Raw genomic sequence first — 19611 nt, 5'->3', positions numbered from 1 at the left:
CTGCTCGACGCGGAAGGGTAATGCGCTAAAGAGCGCTAACAGCTTATAATGATCGGAACGTCAGCAGCGCACCTGGCGCCACCAGCTGCAGTAGTTTGCTTGCGTTATCAGTTCGCCTTGCGCCGCCGTCTGCAGCAGTTCGTTTCGCTGCAGCGCTGTCGTTTATACTGGTCGAATAAATTTTGCATAACATTGATAATGACACGGGGTGCGTGGAGATGAGCGCGTGGCATAATGCTTACGCATACTTAGACAACTCCAGTTTCTCCGTGAATGTTTTATAGACAGTATGTCAAAATGGTTCTTTCTATTGCCTTTTAGACAGTCAAGCACTCAAGTACATTATTGTGCAAACTTGCGGCGAGTAGGTTCAAGTTCATATGACGGCAGCGCTTGTTAGTTGAACGCTTGTCCTGTGTCTTTCTTTTACAGCGAAGCTGTTAGCCTCTAGTTGGTCGGGATTTTTCGGTCTATGCTTACCCAAAAACAAACGGCAGCTGGTAAAGGGCTTATTTCAATTTCCGCGTAACATAACTCGTACATTTAAACTACAATCCGACTTTACAAATTTTCCGACGCATTTTACTTTGAGAAGTTGAATTAGTCCAGGGGCGCTATAACGTAAAATGATTCCAAACTGTTTTGATTCTAAACTCCTGACGTCAAATTTACGTAACCACCGACGAAAGCATCGAGCAGGGACCCGCAGCGTTGTCCGAACAACCCAATAAAACACACTCCGCGTACACCTTTGTTCGCATTCAAAATCAATAACATTGTCTACACTCAGCGGTTTTTCTTATTTAATTGGCTGTCAAGAGGCGAGGAGCACGCTCTAGTGGAGAGGGTTTCGATGGGGCCGAGCCAGCACAGTGAAAATAGATAACCGCATGAAGAGGGTGGTGCCGGCTTCTCCGATTGGTCCGCTTCGCCTTACTTAGCTTGCGGTGGCTGGTCGAAAATCGCGGCGGCGTGCAACGGAAGGATAAGAATGCCGCTAAAACGGATCCTCAGCAAGGAAGAGTTGGCACAGCGATGTCGTATGCATACCGAAAGGGCTCGATAACGTTTTACTGCCGCGCAAAAAGGTTTGTCATGCGTAAATAAACACATGCTCACCGGCAGGTGTGAGTAGCGAGGGCCTGAGCGATCGGCGGGCAGCCATCTTCTATTCCTTTCGGAACGGGGAGTCTGTGGCTATTCAGAAAAATATTCCGTTTTGTTCGGCATATTAATGCATTTTTTCGCGTACACGTCACTTTGACGTGTGAGTTTTTGCGGTTTTGTGAGGTCGCGTGGCAGACAGGCTTCGGGCGTAGTCAGAAAACATTGGACCAATAGCAATGGGTTAATGGTGAAAAGGCGTCGAATCAGGAATGATTGTTTTTCTCTTGTGCGGTTTAATCATGCATAATCAGTGTGTACATGTTATATCAGATGGGGAGCTATGGCGGTTTTCGTGACGTTGCGTGACAGACAGGCGAAGTTGGGAGTGGCCAGAAAATGTTTTGACCAATCGTGGAGGCTGATTGCAGAAATTGGAATCAAAACAGTTTGGAATCATTTTACGTTATAGCGCCCCAGTAATGCACTTGCCCCTGGCGGATGGCCTACAAGAATGAGGATGTAGGCTGCACTTTCGCACATGAGCATGCGAGTGTGACCAACATGCGTACACGATGTATTTGTCCTTGATGCGTGCCCCCTGTGCCCGTTGCATCTGTCATACAGCGTGTGCTGCGACCGTAACAAACACTACAGAAAACACTGCCCAAAAACGGTACCGTTACCTAGCGGCCGCGGCCACTCAGACAGACCTCAAATGGCAGCGGGAAAAAAGCTATGTCTTTCAGTTTCTGCGTAAGAGATTTAGGTTTTCTCGTATCTTCGAATAACAATCTGAAGCTATCATGTCTGCAGGTTGTGCGTAAGTCGTACTTACCGCTTTTTCTGACGCAATTAACTTTTAAAGGCTCATTTAGTTCAATAAGGCACTTGCGCTTAGCGGAGTGTCTAGAAGAATAAGGATATACGCTGCACTCCCGCGCACGTGCGTGCAAGCGGGACATACGTCATTTGTAGTGGTGGTGCTTGTGTAACGTCGGCAACAGATTCGCTGTATATCCACTTTCACAGGATGGAATGGAGGTGGATTATTTTATTGCGATAGCAAATGTATTGTTACGGGGCGATTCATACATCGATCAACGAGATGTTTGGCAGAGCGACAAAGACGACGATGAAGACGCTGGCACTTGGGCCGGGTCGGACATCTCTTGCCCTAGCCTCCTCTGTATATATTTTGTAAATATATCCTTCGCCTCCATCTCGCTTCCGTCACACTTTGGTGGAGGTGCGGGGTAGACAGCGTTCCAGGCGCCGAGGACCAGCGGGTGGCGCAGTGACGGGCGACGTGGCCGATATGGGGACAAGTAAAACATATCGGTCGATCGTCAGGGGTTCGCCACGCAGCAGGGTCGCGATATCGAGTAGCGAAATGCTGCTCTTGATAAGAAGAGGGCGGACGCCACGAAGTTTCTGTTGCGCTGGCAACGGTACACACACAGCGAATGCCCATGTTGGCGAGCTCCTGCCGGACAATGGCTTGAACGAATGGAGCCGTAATCGAGCTCGAGTCACCGGCTTGAACTGGTGCAGGGGTCATGGCCTCAAGTTCGCGGCGTACAATACGTGTCATCTGGTCTGGTGGAATTGACGGTTGTGCAGCCGTACGGTCTTCGCAAGAGGACGTTGCCGCCTTGTTGGGAAGCCGGGAAAATGAGTGGCCAATGCGCCGGCTTTTAGCCTGCTCAAAGCGCCGGCACTCCTTGATAACAGCGTCAACTGTAGAACAATTTCTACAGATTAAAAGGCTGAAGGCGTCGTCGGCGATCCCTTTCAAGATATGCCCAACTTTGTCGTCCTGCGGCATCTCGGCGTCGGCCTTGCGGCATAGCGCTAATACGACTGCTTTGTAGGTGACGTAAGATTCAGTAGCCGTATGCGCACATGACGCGAGCGTCCTTGTCGCGGCGATCTTCTGGCCAATGGGCTTCCCAAACAATTCTCGGAATTCTTCTTTGCAGGTGTCCCAGCTCCTAATCTCAGCTTCTCGATTATCGAACCATACCTTCGCAGTGCCTTTCAGGTAGAAGATTATATTTGCCAACATCATGGTAGGGTCCCATCGGTTGTTCTTACTCACACATTCGTACTCCGCCAGCCAATCTTCAACGTCCGCGTCACCGGAACCGGAGAACGTGCCAGGGTACCGTCGTTGCACAAGCACGACCGTTGAAGTGGCGGGCGCTGATGTAGACGCTGTGTCTTCCGTCATTGCAGACAGATGTCCGAAACGACGGCCGCTGCGAAGTTCCGTTGTGAGGCGAGACGTACCCCGCACCACCACCACCACAGCCGACACAGAAGCGTGCACTTCACGCCTGGCTCTCTGGTCCTCCTATGGTCGCCATGCCGCCGCATTGACCTATCAGAGAAGCTCCTCTCACGTTACACCGGGCCCTACAAGGTTCTTCGTCAACTCGGTGACGTAAATTACGAAATTGTACTCCTGTGTCCTGCTTCTTCAACCTCATCGCTGCCAACTTAAGTTGTTCATGTTTCCCGGCTGAAGCCATACTGCTCTTCTAGTTCCTCGCCTTCATAGCAAGCACCAGGACGGCGCTTCAGCCGCCGGAGAGTGATGTTACGGAGCGATCTATACGTGGATCAACGCTATGCTTGGCAGAACGACAAAGACGACGATGAAGACGCTGGCACTTGGACCGGGTCGGACATCTCTTGCCCTAGCCTCCTCTGTATATATTTTGTAAATATATCCTTCGCCTCCATCTCGCTTCCGCCACACTTTGGACACTCCAAGCGCATTTCTGCCGTCAGCGTCGCCGTCGCCTTTGCCGTGAGGTTCCGTATAAAGTCCAACGGCGATAAAATCATCACCGCGCGCCGTACGCTGTGTGTGCGAGTGAAAGCAGGCGACGGTGAGCCGGCAATCGCGGCTCAATTTAGCGCACGCGAGGCAGGGAGGGAGGCAGGGCAGGCCGGAAGTGTGGGTTCTTCTTTCGCGCGCGAGGCACGGGGCCGATGTCACGCAGAGGGAGAGGGAGGGGGATGCGTTCTTCTCCGTCAGCTGCTGCTCCCCGCGCGGCTGAGCGGGCGCTGTATCTTGAAAGCGATCTGCGATGTGGGCGAAGTGCGCGCCCGCGCGGGCCTCATTATCAAAGTTATCTGCGATGGAGACAAAGTGCATGCGCCGAGTGCCGGTAGCTTCGTATGCGCTGTGCTTTCGACGTTTAGTGCGCGTCGAAGTGATACGAGAGACAGCGGGAAGGTAAAATTTCCCGCTGCGGCTGGCACGCGTTCTTACTCCAGCGTTTTCACAGCGAGTTTCCGCGGCCATCGAGCAAGATGTGTTCATGTTTACCTGAGCGCGCGTGACACCGTGCTTGTCTATTTAGTTAGTAAGCGAATGTTTACAACTTTATACGGCCCATTAAACTACTATCCTTGCTTCGTATAGCTCTCTGCTAATTTGATATCGCAATCGATGCTTCCCCTTTCGATCGAAACTGCGACTTCCTTTTTCTGTGTCGCCATACACTTCTCGTTGCCATCGTAATGAACTGAGTATAAGACTAAATTGAAAACTGACGACGTGCTCATAGAAGTGAAGCTGAGCCTCGGCTTAACACTGCTATTTGCATGTAGGAGAACTTTAACAGAGTAAACATGCGAACAGAGTACCCCGCAATGCATACAGTGATATCCGGATTAGTCGTTACTCTATACACCGGGCGTGGCTTCCCCTAACACGCAGCATAACGGTGTTTTAAATGCATAAGCAGTTCTATGCCAACCCAGCAAGGAAACCCGTCGGTGCGTCAGTCCATCACGTAAGACGATTGCTTTCGAGATAGGGCCCGCAGCAGTGAGCAAACTGACCTTCGTGCTGCCTCTCGCTTCAACGTGAACTAAGCGACGAGAACACAGCGCACACGAAGCTATCAGCCCTTGGCGCACTCTTCTCATCGCAGGTCGCTTTCAAGATAGGGCCCGCGCGCGCGCCCGCCATACGCAGCCGCTGCCGTAGTACGGTTCGACGCTGTTCATAATGGTTCGAAGCGGATGGATCAGGCGCTAAAAAGCGGTAAGGGCTTATAAAGATCAGAACGTCACCAGCGCACCTGGCGTCGCCGCCTGCTTGCGTCATCAGTTGACCTTGGGCCGCCGTCCGAAACAGTTCATGTCACTGCAGCGCTGTCGCTTATACTGGTCGTATCAAGTTTCATAACATTGCTAAGGCCACCGGGCTGCGTGGAGACGGGCAAGTGGCAGAATGCTTTCGCATACTTAGACAACTCCCAGAGGAGTTTCTGCGTGAATGTTTTTGTATCCTTTTTGACATACGCTATTTACTTTGGGGGCCCACTTGTCTGAGAGTGCGGAAAGCGACAGCATTCACAAAATGATCCCAGAAGCCATGGGGCTTTATGGGGTTCCAGGAATTTGGTCGTGGACTAGGTATGGAAAGAGGAGAGCAAGTAAGAACGGAGTTGATGTATCCAACGTTAATACGCGCTGGAAACGCTCTTCGCCTTGGCTGATATCTCCTCATTCGTTCTTTTAAAGTTTCTCTAATGCCGCCGATTGCAGTGGTTTCTCGGCAAGCCCCCACAGACGGTTGTTCCCTCAATTGTCCGTGAGTGTGCAGGCCGTCCCATTCAAAGTTCCTTGGATTCAGAGTCCGAGTAACCGTCGAGAGGTACGGACGAGAATTGCTCGGCGTGCCTCGCTGCGTGGAACGTGCCACAGAATGCCGCCGTGACGGAGAAGTGTTGCAAAAAGTGACAGATCAGGTGTGATTAGCAGAAAGTAACTGTTTCCAAAACGCTTAAAGCATTGCAGAGGTTAGAGTTGCAAATGAAATTATTGTGGGGATTGGTGCTATCCGTGTTTTTTCTCCACCACTCTATCAGGCGATCCAGCACAGTCGAGCCTAATTTCTTCACTAACGCATCGCTGCATATTCGAATTGTCATGACTACCATTCGTTGATTGAGGCGTGCGCGGCTGAGAAAGGGTGGAGGAGAGGGCAGATGCGTTTCTTGCTGTGTACGTACCTCGCAGAGATTCCGTGTGTTTTCATATAGCGTGATTATTCTCCTTCGCTTCATCGTGCTAACTCCACTGGGAATAATGCTATGAAATCTTTTTGGATCTCTGCATATTACAGTTGGCGGTTTTGCGGGTTTGGGGAATTTTAAAAAAGTCAGTCTTGTACTCTCAAACTCTTATACGGCGATGATGAAAGTTGGTTGTATCCATTTTCAGGAGACGTTGCGCCTGTGTCCTCCAGTTCCTTACTACGGAAAGATTCTTGACCAAGACTTGACACTCGGTAAGCATTCGGCTAGTCACACTGCTTCATTGGCTTTGAAACACCGATGTATGAAGCCATTTGTATGTGTGGACACAATTCCAACTAAGTTGCAAAGTGTACTTGAGGGGTGTTTTAAACGTTTCAAGAAGAAGGAGCAGGGGAACGCTGCTGCAAATTTGGTGTCATCTGTTCTGTTCAAGGGACATTTATTACGCCAGAGCGGTTCGTAAGGAGAAGTAATAGGCAATATTGTTAGCGAACGTGTTATCAGTGAAGACGGCGGTTATTTAGAGAGTGTCCAGCAACGAAAAACCTTCTGAATTCGGCTTCTGACACAATGGAGAAAACTAACTTAGGTCCCCTCTCTCTTCCATGCTGTGAACATCGGACACAGCATGGGCATGCGTAGCCTGCAAAGCTAGAGCCTTCTGACGATTACCTGCTACTGACTTGGCTGCTACTTGCCGGCTCTTGACGGTGTGAAAATAAGACTGCACCATTTATATTTATATAATTGCGAGCTGCTGACAGGCTATTCCAGCTCTAGATATTGCGCCGACGTATCAGCGTAATTACAGATAACTCTAAATCCACTATCTTTGAAAACATAGCTCGTATATTGTACACAGGTATTAACACGTAGCATGCATTTCTATTTTTTAGTTATTCTGCATTGCATTGACTTGATTGACGGACTTGTGCCAAATTACAGAAACTACAGTACCCGCTGTTTTGTAGCGGTGTTTTTTTTTTTTGCACATCTTCTCTATAGCAGGAAAAAAAGTGTTAGGCCTAACGTTTAGAGACAGGAAGAGAACGGTATGGATCTAAGAGCAAACGGGCATAGCCGATATTCTAATTGAAATTACGAGAAAACCGAATGGAGCCGGGCAGACCATGTAATGCGTCGCATGGATCACGAGTGGACCATTCGAGTTACAGAATGATACCAAGAGAAGGGAAGCGCAGCCGAGGACGGCAGACAACTAGGTGGCGTGATTATGTTACGAAATTTGCAGGCGCAAGTTGGAATCTGCTAGGGCAAGACAGAGGTAATTGTAGATCGCAGGGAGAGGCCTTCGTCCTGCAGTGGACATACATATAGGCTGATGATGATGATGATGTTAAGACACATTTACGAAAAGCGCTTTATTGCCGAAATGCGATTGTATCACCTGATGTTCCCATTTTTTGATAATTAAACAATTTATCTCTTGAAGGAGCTAGGGACACAATTGTTGCTAGAACTTCCCGATTACATCCAAATAAGTCAACCATATAAATCCTGCATTAGGAATACTTCTGCAAAAGAGCCAGACGAAAGCACCGTTGCGTAAAAAAAAAGAAAAAAAAGTTGTGCGCGCGCGACAACATGCTTGTTCATTTAATTCGTATGCGTATGTTTACCAGTTTATACTGCTGATAAAACTACTTTCCGTACTCCGTATGGCTGTCTAATAATTTGCTATCGCAGTCGATGCTTCGCCTTTTGGGCAAAACAGCGACTTTTTTGTTATGACGGGTTTGATGGGACACGCGTGCTTCGCGACTCTATGAAACATACTTGTTGAAGAACGAGCGGTAAATAGTTGTAAAGTATTGTATAGCTAGCTCACAGATATTTTTCTTCTATGGAAATGATTTAGAGCAGCACCCTTACAAAATGTCTTTACAGTGTTGTCGGCCAAAGCGAATGGCACTGTCAAATGTTATGCTGAATGCGACACATACATCACATGCGGATAAGGACCTCGGAATTGATCATTTTGAAGTTGAAACTATAATAGTACAACTTTGTTCTCTTCAGATGGATGCACCTTGCCGAAAGGTCTTTCGTGCTTTATCAACTTGTTCAGCCTGCACCGAAATCCAAACGAATTTGATAGACCAGAAGAGTACGTACCGGAGAGGTTCCTGTCGGACGATAATACCCATCGCCACCCGTTCAGCTACCTTCCCTTCTCTACAGGGCCAAAGAAATGCTTAGGTAAGCAAGCTGACCCACTCCAGGGTCCTCGCGCTATTATGAATATGGGTCTTTAAGGCAACAACATTTAGATTTGCTGTTGATGCCATAATATTCATGCTAACCGTTAGCGCAGTGTTAAATTTTTTCAGCGCTTCACTAATCGATGCAACATGCAGGAGCTATTTTGACTTCTAATAAATAAACGTGAAGATTACACTAATTTCTATGAAAAATGCAAAGCAAATTCAAATGTAATTGCTATGGAAAATTGCAAAGCAGGAACGCGTAACATGGGAAGGAACCTGATGGAACGTGGCGGGGCGGATGACCGCTGTTTGAATTAGAAGGGCTAGTCGGTTTCCAGGAGGCTAGGCGGTGTAGCGCAGAGCAGGACGAGGGACACAGAGAAACGAGGACAAGTGCTTGTTTCGGTGACACAAACTTAAGTACACGAGAGTAATTGCATTTCAGCCCCTAACTCTAAATGTTTTGAAGGGCCTTTTTTTTCTCTTTCAGGTCAAAAGTTCGTTATGATGGAGATCAAGGTTGTGCTTGCGAAAGTATTGTCCAAGTTTAGTGTCGAATCCACGTGCCCACTGCAAGAACTGGAGATGACTTTTGATATTGCTCTTAAAGCCAAAGGAGGACTGCCTGTGTTCTTCCGCAAGCGCAACCAAGCATGAATAAAATTGTGAACACTTTGACAAAAGGGACGTTGCTTTATATTGGCGAAAAACCATGCGTTGAAATGCAGCTGCTATCGATGTTGCAGCTGCAGATCTGCCATAATCGTGGATGCGAAGTGCTCCGGTATACATGCGTTTTGTGTATCTACACATGCCGCCATAGACCACCTCCACCTACGATTACGATACGATTGCACATATGCACATGATTCAGTTTCCTAGCGCATTGTCGCCGTTTACATGGATGCGACGACCTAGAAGGGTGATAGGATGTGCAAATTGTAAACACCACTATTGTGAAGGAATCCGTTCCCGCGATAAATTTTGTTTCCGGCACCAATTCTATAATGCGGCAGTTTCAGGTGAACTTGTTGTGAAGGGATTCTTTCCCGCGCTAAGTGTAGGGCCTCGTCGTGGTGTCAGAATTTTCTTCCGACAATAAGGCTATAATGCGGCCATCTGACGTGAACTTGTTGTGAAAGAATCCTTTCCCACACTAAGTGTAGGTCCTTGCCGTGACGTCACAATTTTCATTCTAGCACCATTTGCTATGATGCGGCCATCTGAGGTGAGCTTGTGAAAGGATACTTTCTCACGCTAAGTGTAGGTTCTCGCCGGTGACGTCATAATTTTTCTTCCGGCACCAATGCTCATTCAAAGACCGCGCAAACTCGCTGTCCTAATGCTGGAGTAAGAAAGCGCGGCAGCAGAAGCGAGTGAACTGACCTTCGTGCTGCCTCTCGCTTCAACGCGAACTAAGCGGCGGCAACACAGCGTACACGAAGCTATCAGCACTCGGCGCACTCTGTCCCCATCGCATATCGCTTTGATGATAAGGCCCGCGCGGGCGCGCAATTTGTCCACATCACAGATGGCTTTCAAGATACGGCGCCCGCGCGGCCGCGCTGTAAGCAGCCGCCTCTAGAGTCAAACGCCCCCCCCCCCCCCCCTAGCCTCTCCCCCGTGCCTCGCGCCCAACAGAAGAAGCGCGCTTCCACCGCTCCTTTCTCTCTCGCGTGCGCGAGATTCAGCCGCGATCGTCTGCTGACCCTCGCAAGCTTTCATTCGCACATACAGCGTACGGCGCGCGGCGACCATGTTACCGTATTTGGACTTTATACGGAACATCACGCGACGTCCACGACCATGGCGAGGGTGGAAATGCATTTGGAGTGTCCGTATAATTGCTATCCCAATAAAACACTTTTCAAAATGACATTTTCTACAATGCAGTCGCGTTTTTTCACCGTAGTATCTTGATAATACGTATCGTATCACGCCGCCAGCGTAGTGCACCGTGTCCGAGTGATCTAATAGTTCGTGCCGATAGCTCGCACGTAATAACTACTGCGCGAGTTCGAATAACGCATAATTCTTACAGCATCGCTAAAAATCTAGTCGTTCGTTTTTTTTTTCGCTAGAACGCGGCGCCCAAATCTTCGCTGCAGTTCCGGTTTCACTTCTGGAAATAGAGCCAGTGAACTTCGCACGTTTTATTATTTCTTATCACGCAACCTATTATTGAATGAACGAAAAGAAGAGGAACCGCCCTGCCCGTCGGATGAGCAGGTGCGGCGAGTGGACTCGTGTTGCCTCCATAGCTCGTGATAGCTTTGACATAGTTGAATGACATCGGCTACCGTTTGCGGGCTTTTGGCGACAAAGATCTTGAATGCATCATCAGTGACACCTTTGAAGACGTATTTGATATTGACGGCCTCCGTCATGAATGGATTGACACTCTTGCCAAGGTCGACCACATCCTCGATATAGCTTGTGTAGGTTTCTCTACGTTGCTGAGCTCGTCCTCGCAAGCGCTGTTCGGCACAGAACTAGCGAATGGCTGGACGGACGAAGAGTTCCGCGAATCCCGCTTTAAGGCTGACCAGGTGGAAAGATGAGTCTCGTAGTTACGAAACCGGACATTGGCGACGTCTGTCAAATAAAAAATGCTATTGTCGAGCTTCTTTCCCGTTGTTATGCTTGCTTACTCGATCGTATGGCACAAGCCAGTCTTCAACGTCCTGGTCGCTGGCACCGCTAAAGAAAGCAGGGTCGCGTTGCCGAAGGGTGCCGGAACAGACCACAGTCGGTGGCTGGGAAGCAACCAGCTGCCTTTAATCCGTGGTCATCATAGTACCTGGAGGCAAGGTATGGCTTCGGAGTTCTAGGGTTGGATCGATCCAGCAGCCTCCACCAAATATAATGGGGAGTTTGGTATAAGCCCTCTTCTTTACTACTAAATACAGACAGACGCAGCAAGTTAACCAACGAAAAGCTTGCACTGCCGAATACTTTTTACGTGAGCAGCGCACTCTGCTTCTGCGAGTAGTGCCAGTCTTCTTCATTACAATAACTTTAATTGAAGTGTAGAAATGATAAAATAAAGGGAAATAGAAGTAGACAGAAAATAATCTTACAGCTGGTGGGAGCCGAACCCACAATCTTCGCATTACGGCAAACGATGGCCTGAGTGGGGCTGGCTAACACACTCAGTGTTATACACACATAAATAACTAAGAATGAGGACACTGGAACAGCCGCAACCGTAGCAGAATTGGTAGAGCATCGCGCACCTAATGCAAATGTTAAGGGTCCGGCGTCCACCGGCGGCAAGCATTAGAGCCCAGCTCCTAGGCGCCCGTTTCTGCAGTGAGCGTTGGCCTTGGCGTCTCTCATAACCGAGCGAACGATCGCAGCGAAAGATGAAAGACGGCGAGAGTGAAGAGAGCGCAAGGAGGAAAGCGGAGGAGGAGAGTATGGCAAAAGGGTGAGGACGAAAGCGGAGTGCTGCACGAGACATGCTCAACGGCGGCGGCCAGGCATGCGGCGAGCGCTATGGAAACAACGCGCAGGCGTGGGCTTCGGACCCCCTGCGCATGCGCTACTTCGCCGCTAGAGAATGCGCGCCGCGCGGGCCACGCGTTCCCGTGTTCACGCTTTCTTTCTGATGTTGAGACTCGGGTAGCGTTTAGGCCGGTGATCCTTCAGCCAAAGGGATGAGTACGTCCGGGAGTAAGAGCGAGGGAAAAAAGGGTTTATTCTACATATTTACAGTGGCTCCAAATATGGAAGCCCACTCCATGGGAGAGGACTTTGAAAGTCTCAGCTCACTACATGTCTGAGTTCATATTAGAACACGTCAGGACACACCACTACACTCAGGGTGTCTCCTTATAAAACATCGGTCTTCCCTAGTTGACCCGACTAGGGAATCAGATGACCTTGATGCGGCCAATCAGAAAGGCTGCCTTGTTCGCTGAACTCCGCCTCTAATATTGCACCTTTGAAGCAAGGACGAGGCAATCCGGAAACAGGGGGTTGACACTCCTTCCACGAAAGTCAGGGACCTGTTTCTTGCCCTCCGACGGTCATCTTGCCAGGGTCTGGAGAACGGCCTTTGCACTAATCCCGGCGTCTAACGAAGGGTGGCGGTTGTGGTCGGTCGCTTCTAAGTGAGCGTCTGGACGACGCTGACGAAAGGGGTGGCATCGGGGGAAGCACCCAAAGAATGGGCGCTGCCGAGTTGGGGCGCTTGTTTGCCCGTCTCGTCGGTGTCTGGCACTGTCGCCGTCTGGACAACGCTCATGAAAGGGCCTGCCTCGATGGGAAACAATCAAAGAATGCGCCCGGCCGATTCGGGACGCAACAGACTCCTCCCCCGCCGGAAGATCCGACCTGAGGGTGACCAGCTGTCAGGTTGCCCGAAGCGTCGGTGGTCGGTCGAGAGCTCGGGGTTTCTTCTTGAAATGATGGCCGATGACACACTCGAGCATGAGGTCCCAGCATTAACCTGATTGTGGCTTTCTCCCTGGGAATACACAAGCCCACACACGTACCACAGGGCACAAGAAAGCGCCTTGCTCGCACTGAGAGCCATCGGGTCTAGCAAACAAATCAACGCACCTGTCCTTATCTAATAATACCACCAAAGCAGCCATGAAATCACTAAACCTTCGGTGAAGCCCACAATTTTTAAATTAGATCAGGATTGCGCAACTTTCTCGCAATATCCGATACGGAAGAGTCATTCCCAGTGACCAAGCGCCACACGGTGTGCAAGCGCCCGAAATCCATTTAAATCCACCAGGCCTCGCTTGTCCCAATAATTTTGACCCAAACTTTTTTGCCGCCAAAGCGAGCTCTCATGAACCTCGGAGTTCACCAAAACCAGATCGTTGTGCTGCAGAGAGCAAAGGTAGAATGCTCGAAAATGCTCTAAATAAGTGATAAATGAAATATCATACGCAGCACAAATGCCATGAACAGTCTTACATCCGCTAGTATCGCACGTACTAGTGCCACTGAAAGCCACATTGCATCATGTATGTACTGTCAGAGTCGCTTTAAGTTTGCGGACCAAATTCACATGTAATACGTGCGACTCACGCACTAACAATTTCTTTCTCCGGTCCACAAAGGACACACACTAAAGAATCAACAAAAAATTACGCGCTAGCACTACCGAAAAGTAAACTGATAATCAACCGTGCCACTACAGGCTTCGAACAAATAGCCTGGACTTGACACTGCAAGCGTATCTCCTACAAAAGAAGCCTATCTGCTTAAAAAGGAATAACACGTTGAAAAAAAGTTTCAAAAATTTTAATGTGCGCGAACCATCTCTTTCAGAGTATCGATGAGCGTCTAAAACAAACAATTTAAACAAAGCTCAAAACGTGCAAATCGAAATGATCTCTATTCCGGAGATCTTAAAACGTTTAACCGAACACGAAAATAAAGAAACCAACAAACAAAATGACGTTTCCGCAAAACGTGAGTCGCTTTTGAGTCCGAGTAGCTTAAGGTGGCGCCATATCTTTAAGCGGTACTCGAGGCGGGCGCGGTCTGAGAGCCTGTCTTGTCAACGAGGTTGTACAAAGGGCACGTAGGTTATTCTCCTCACTGCTCACCCCCGACACTTTACAAACAGGCAGCATGCCTTTTTGGCTATCGCACTGCGATTTCACTGCCACACCTGCCCAATTCGCGTCGCCTTACAGGCTCGCTCTCCAGTGTCATGTCCTAATACACCTCGAAAAGAACCGGACGAGGGGGAACATAATTGCCCCCTTCGCGCCACCTTCGCTTTTGTACTCGTTCGCGCCGAACGGCACTTTCTTTTCTTTCTGGTCCGGCGGTTCGGACGCGCCCTGCCTGAAAACATTCCAAGGAACAGACGCGCCGTTCGAACTCTGACTGCGCTCCCCACTGGGTTTAGCGCCTTTATTCGGCCGCGTTGCCCTGTCTGCCGCATTCCTGCGTTTGCGACGTCGCTTCATCCTAGCACGTTTACTAGTGCTCATTTTCAAGGCTTCCGCTTGAATCTCGTGCTGACCGGCACTTATTTCATCGGTCACTATTTCCTTCTCAACCGCACAGTCTGAATGATTTGCGGGTAAATCATTCCTGTCAATGCTACCTCGACTGGCGGAGAGCTTCAAACACTCAGGGACAATGCAGCTATTTCCCTTTTCGCAACGTAGCTCGCATACTTGGGAGCTGACCCCAACTGCACTGCCCTGCCTACATTGTGCTTTAGCGCACTTTCCTGACCGATTGGACTCTGCACAGGTGCTCTTGTCTGACGACTCGGGGCCACTTTGGGCTTCTGCAAGAGCTACCTTCGCGACGTACTCCCTGGATAACTGTGCCAAATCGTCCACAGCTGGCCTAGCTGCTTCTCTAGTATTCCATTGGCACAGTATCTCGTCGCGCTCAATACGGTCCCCATTAACGGGCTTCTCAAGAACTACGTCACGGTCTACAGATATGGCCTCACCTGTGAACGTACCATTAGGCTCAATGGGATCAGTCCTCTTTTTCTACCATCGGTAGAACCGTGCGTGCTACTTGTTTGCACTTTCCGTGCTCTACTTCTACGGGTGATTGACATTTCTGTTCCTCCACTTCAAAACCCTGTTCCGATCTTTCAACCTCTTGACCGAGAGCTTCTATCTCTTCGTATTGTTGCTTAATCCAATCCTGTCTTTTCAACTCCTCCTCATTCTCAATTGCTTCCTGTTCCTGCTCTTTTAGAATTGAGTTGCCGAAGTATTCAAAGTATTCCTGATCACTGTTGCTTTCTAAAATTGCTCTAATTTCGGCTTCTGATTTATCATCCTCTATTTCTACGTCGAGCTCTTGACACAACCGCAACAAGCTAGCTCTCGTCAAACTCATGAGGTCCATGGTCACTACTTTAGGCTTTGGATCAGATATTCCACAATATATACTTGCTGCAAAACCCGCACAAATCACAATGCAAGTAAAAAAAAACTACCAGAGGTTCAACTCTGTTTTCCCAAGAGAATTTGAAGCCCTGGAAAATGTAGCAAAAACCAAATGCCTACACACAGAAGTAGTACCAAGTCCCCAAGTACTGCTCCACCGCATCTAATCAATTCAAAGAAGACGAAAATCCTGGGCCGCCTTTAAATGATAAGAATTACGGTAGTTCTCCACTTCCCAATTACTCCCACACAAGAATGAGGTCTGGCTTTAGTAGCTGGTTCAGATCTATGCTGAAAGCTGCTTTCTGCTTGGATGCGCAACAACCACAGTATCAAATGGGCAGTTCTACACGCTTCATCGGTTTTTAGAAAGTCTAGGCCAAAAGATCCGATGACTCAAGCGCAAAGCCAGGCACTCACCCTGTACCGTGCAGTCATGCTGCGCTGCGTGCATCCAGCCGCTCGCGAGCCAGTTTACGATTGGCATTGGCTGCAGGCTCCATCTTGCCGCTGTCATCCAGTCGCTCGTGAATCAGTTGCCGGCGAATGGCGTTGGCTGCAGGGTCCATCTCACTGCCGCCATCCAATTGGTCGCGAACGAGATGCCGGCGACTGGCGTTGGCTGAAGGGTCAATCTCACCATGGCCATCCAGTTGCTCGCGGCTCGGGGTTAGGATTCATCCCATAGCTGCCATCCAATTTGTTGAGGACTCGGGTAGCGTTTAGGCCGGTGATCCTTCAGCCAAAGGGATGAGTACGTCCGGGAGTAAGAGCGAGAGAAAAAAAGGTTTATTCTACATATTTACAGTGGCTCCAAATATGGAAGCCCACTCCATGGGAGAGCACTTTGAAAGTCTCAGATCACTACATGTCTGAGTTCATATCAGAACACGTCAGGACACACCACTGCACTCAGGGTGTCTCCTTATAAAACATCGGTCTTCCCTAGTTGACCCGACTAGGGAATCAGATTACCTTGATGCGGCCAATCAGAAAGGCCGCCTTGTTCGCTGAACTCCGCCTCTAATATTGCACCTTCGAAGCAAGGACGAGGCAATCCGGAAACAGGGGGTTGACACTCCTACCACGAAAGTCGGTGACCTGTTTCTTGCCCTCCGACGGTCATCTTGCCAGGGTCGGGAGAATGGCCTTTGCACTAATCCCCACGTCTAGCGAAGGGTGGCGGTTGTGGTCGGTCGCTTCTAAGTGAGCGTCTGGACGACGCTGATGAAAGGGGTGGCATCGGGGGAAGCACCCAAAGAATGGGCGCTGCCGAGTTGGCGCGCTTATTTGCTCGTCTCGTCGGTGTCTGGCACTGTCGCCATCTGGACGACGCTCATGAAAGGGCCTGCCTCGATGGGAAACAATCAAAGAATGCGCCCGGCCGATTCGGGACGCAACACTGAACAATGAGCTACGCAGCCGGTGGAAATGCTTCGTCTTCCGCTGCTGTAAAGGAGCTGCCCGAGCAGAGGCTCAGTGCCGCCGCCGCAGTAAGGACCCGACCCTGTCGTTCAGAATCAAATTACTTGCCACAATGTACCGCGAATTCAAAACACCTACACAGCTGTGTTTCAAAATTTGGATTAGGGAGTATCGTAATCAACGGTGAATTCTTTTCGCCCACTTTCACTTCCTTTATTGATAATTTTAGACATTTAAACTGAAGTTATAAATTCTCCTATGCTTTCCTTCACTTCATTATCTTTTGGCTTTGTATGCTTGTGATTAGCCTATTATGTAGTTTTTTTATCAGTGTAGAAAACGGCATACAGTCTACACTATTGTAGACACAACTGCAGTCCACCTTTAGCTCATGTACAGTACCTTTGTTTGTAACTCTCCATAAGTAATATTCAGCGACCTCCGATTACCTATTGCTTGAGACCATTTGTAGCCCTAACGACAGTTGTCAACATGAAATTTTACAACACTTACAAGACTTGAAACGCCAAACGAGTGCCCTATAGTTTAGGGACGAGCGGATCTGCTATCTGCTGTATATGACATCAAGGCGATACAGAAATCACTTGAAGAAAAGTTTGCCCTGATGGGTGAAAGGTTACCAAAATTTTAGGCGAGAACTGATGTCATTTACAGCATAGAAAATGTAGTTCATGTCGGACAAAAATCGATATCCGATCTAACGCGGCAGAACAACGAGACTGATTATCGCCTCACCGACCGTGAGCACCGGTCGCGCCACAACAACCTCGTCTGCGCGCGCGCGCGTGTGTGTGTGTGCGTGTGTGTGTGTGTGTGCGTGCGTGCGTGCGTGCGTGCGTGCGTGCGTGCGTGCGTGCGTGTGTGTGCGTGTAGCGGACAAAAACGAATCATGGAAGAGAACTGAAGAGAAGATTATCAGCCTGCTAACACGGCACTTTGACAGGAATTTAACCACAGATGCAATACACCGGGCCCACTTTTGGGTCGACCTTATCAGAAAACTAAGTGTATACCGGTTATTGTCATGTTCTGCAACTTCAACATTCGATAAAAGATTATTATCCAATGTTCGAAACTTAGTTCAAGTAACATATCTGTAGCTGAGGAGTTTTCGCTTGCTACTCGTAAGGCTCGCAAAAGTTATATATTTGCCATAGCGTTACCTGAGTCGCCTGTTTTCGAGCTTCAATATGGCCGGCTGTTTGTAAATTATAGCGGCTAACGAAGTGATAATTAGTAAGTTTCCCGGGATTTAAAAAAAAAACGTCTATGGCATTCTACTCCTTGATCCAGATTATTCGAAGAGGCGGACATTTGTAGCTCGACAAATCAAAACAAATATTCAACTACCTAAAATATTCACAAACTCTTAACTAATTTGCGGAGCATATTGCAATTTACTAATCATATACAGCCGGTGAGTTTTAAAGAGGTATCCACTTGAAATGAATATTTAGGATGAGACCACTTTCGAGATATTGTTACGTGTAGCTGATGCACAAGCCTATTTACAGTACCGGGTGCTCAAAATTAAGCTTTATGATTTTCCTAAAATTACGCACTGGGAAGAACGCGAAGACAACCTGTGCAAATAAGTTATATGGCCAGGGGGACACAAAATGAGATTATAATTGTCGCTGTCAGCAGCTGAATTAACTAAAATTGAATAATTAACTTTTTATTGACTGCAGTAAGTGCGTATGTTTGCATTCAAAAGTTGGAGGCAGTCGCGTTTCTACACAACTTCACTTGAAAGAATTATTCTAGCATGTCTGTGCTCCAAGATATCAAATTTAATTTTTTTGGTCAAGTTGGAGACCATATATCTATCGGGAACACTTCGTCTTCCTCCTCTTCAGCACAGCCACATTGCGGCGTCTATTCCGTATCATCACCCCCGGCAGTAGAAGCACCATCCCGGTGCTTAAGCTACAGATCCGTGTGGAAAGGTGTGTTTTAGGGCTTGAGTGTCGCTACGTGAAGGACGTCACTTGCAGCTGACGACGACGTTGCGGGGTCGGCGGGGATGATTTAATACATGACATCGGTCACTTGTCGCACCACACGGTATGGCCCAGCGTAACATGACAGCAGCTTTTCGGAAAGGCCCACACGGCGGATGCAGTGACCAGAGAAGCACCAGAGAACCCGGAGAAAATCACTCATGATGGTGGCACTCATAGAGGCGTCCCTGATGCTCTTGTGAGGCCTCTAGACGTGTGCGGGCGAGCTGCCGCACGTGGTGGCTGCGTGCGTTCGCGTTGCGGGCGTATTCAGTGGCAGAACGTGCGGGCGAGGTCAGCAAGGTGGTCCAAGAGCAGCGCGGGTTCTGGGCCATATAGGAGATAGAATGGTGAAAATCCGGCTGGTGTCGTAACGCGATGAATTATAAGCGAACGTCACATATGGTAAATGAAGATCCCAGTCGTGGTGGTCAGCCGCAAAGTACTTCGAAAGCATGTCGGTGATGGTCTAGTTGAGGCGCTCCGTGAGGCCGTTGGTCTGTGGGTGTAGAACATGCTGAATTTGTGCTTTGTCGAGCAGGAGAGGAGAAATCCTCGACGACTGCCTAGAGAAAGCTACGGCCAGGGTCAGTAAGTAATTGGCGCGGAGCAATGTGCACTAAAATGATGTCGTAGAGCAGAAAGTCAGCGGCTTCAGTAGCGCAACTTGTTAGGGTGGGCTCTGCTGATGGCATATCGCGTAGTGTAATCCGTAGCGACGGCGACCCATTTATTTCCGGAGCCTGAGAGAGGAAACGGCCCAAAAAGGTGTAGACCAACTCGGAAAAAGGGTTCGGGCGGGACGTCGATTGGCTGGAGACATCCAGCTGGAAGCGCGGAGGGCTTCTTCCGACGCTGACAGGGCTCACAAGCG

General features: G+C 49.0%; 1 protein-coding gene across 14 annotated transcripts in view; it reads left to right on the top strand.

Annotated features, from left to right (window-relative positions):
• The window catches only part of LOC119439862 (cytochrome P450 4V2), a 335721-nt gene that overhangs the window by 207872 nt on the left and 108238 nt on the right, over positions 1-19611 (top strand). The window contains exons 10-11 of one of the 14 annotated variants that reach the window (XM_049660278.1): positions 8208-8387; positions 8886-8914. The exons of 11 other annotated variants lie outside the window; for them this stretch is intronic. In XM_049660278.1, coding sequence (XP_049516235.1) covers positions 8208-8387; positions 8886-8914 — 209 coding nt within the window. Of the gene's footprint in view, positions 1-6351; positions 6419-8207; positions 8388-8885; positions 8915-19611 lie in introns of all 14 variants that reach the window. 2 more of the 14 variants (XM_049660279.1, XM_049660277.1) reach the window with 2 other exon arrangements.

This window comes from Dermacentor silvarum, chromosome 1, assembly GCF_013339745.2.
Source record: "Dermacentor silvarum isolate Dsil-2018 chromosome 1, BIME_Dsil_1.4, whole genome shotgun sequence".
Classification (NCBI taxonomy): Eukaryota; Metazoa; Arthropoda; class Arachnida; order Ixodida; family Ixodidae; genus Dermacentor; species Dermacentor silvarum.
This window is presented reverse-complemented; position numbering and strand designations above follow the sequence as displayed.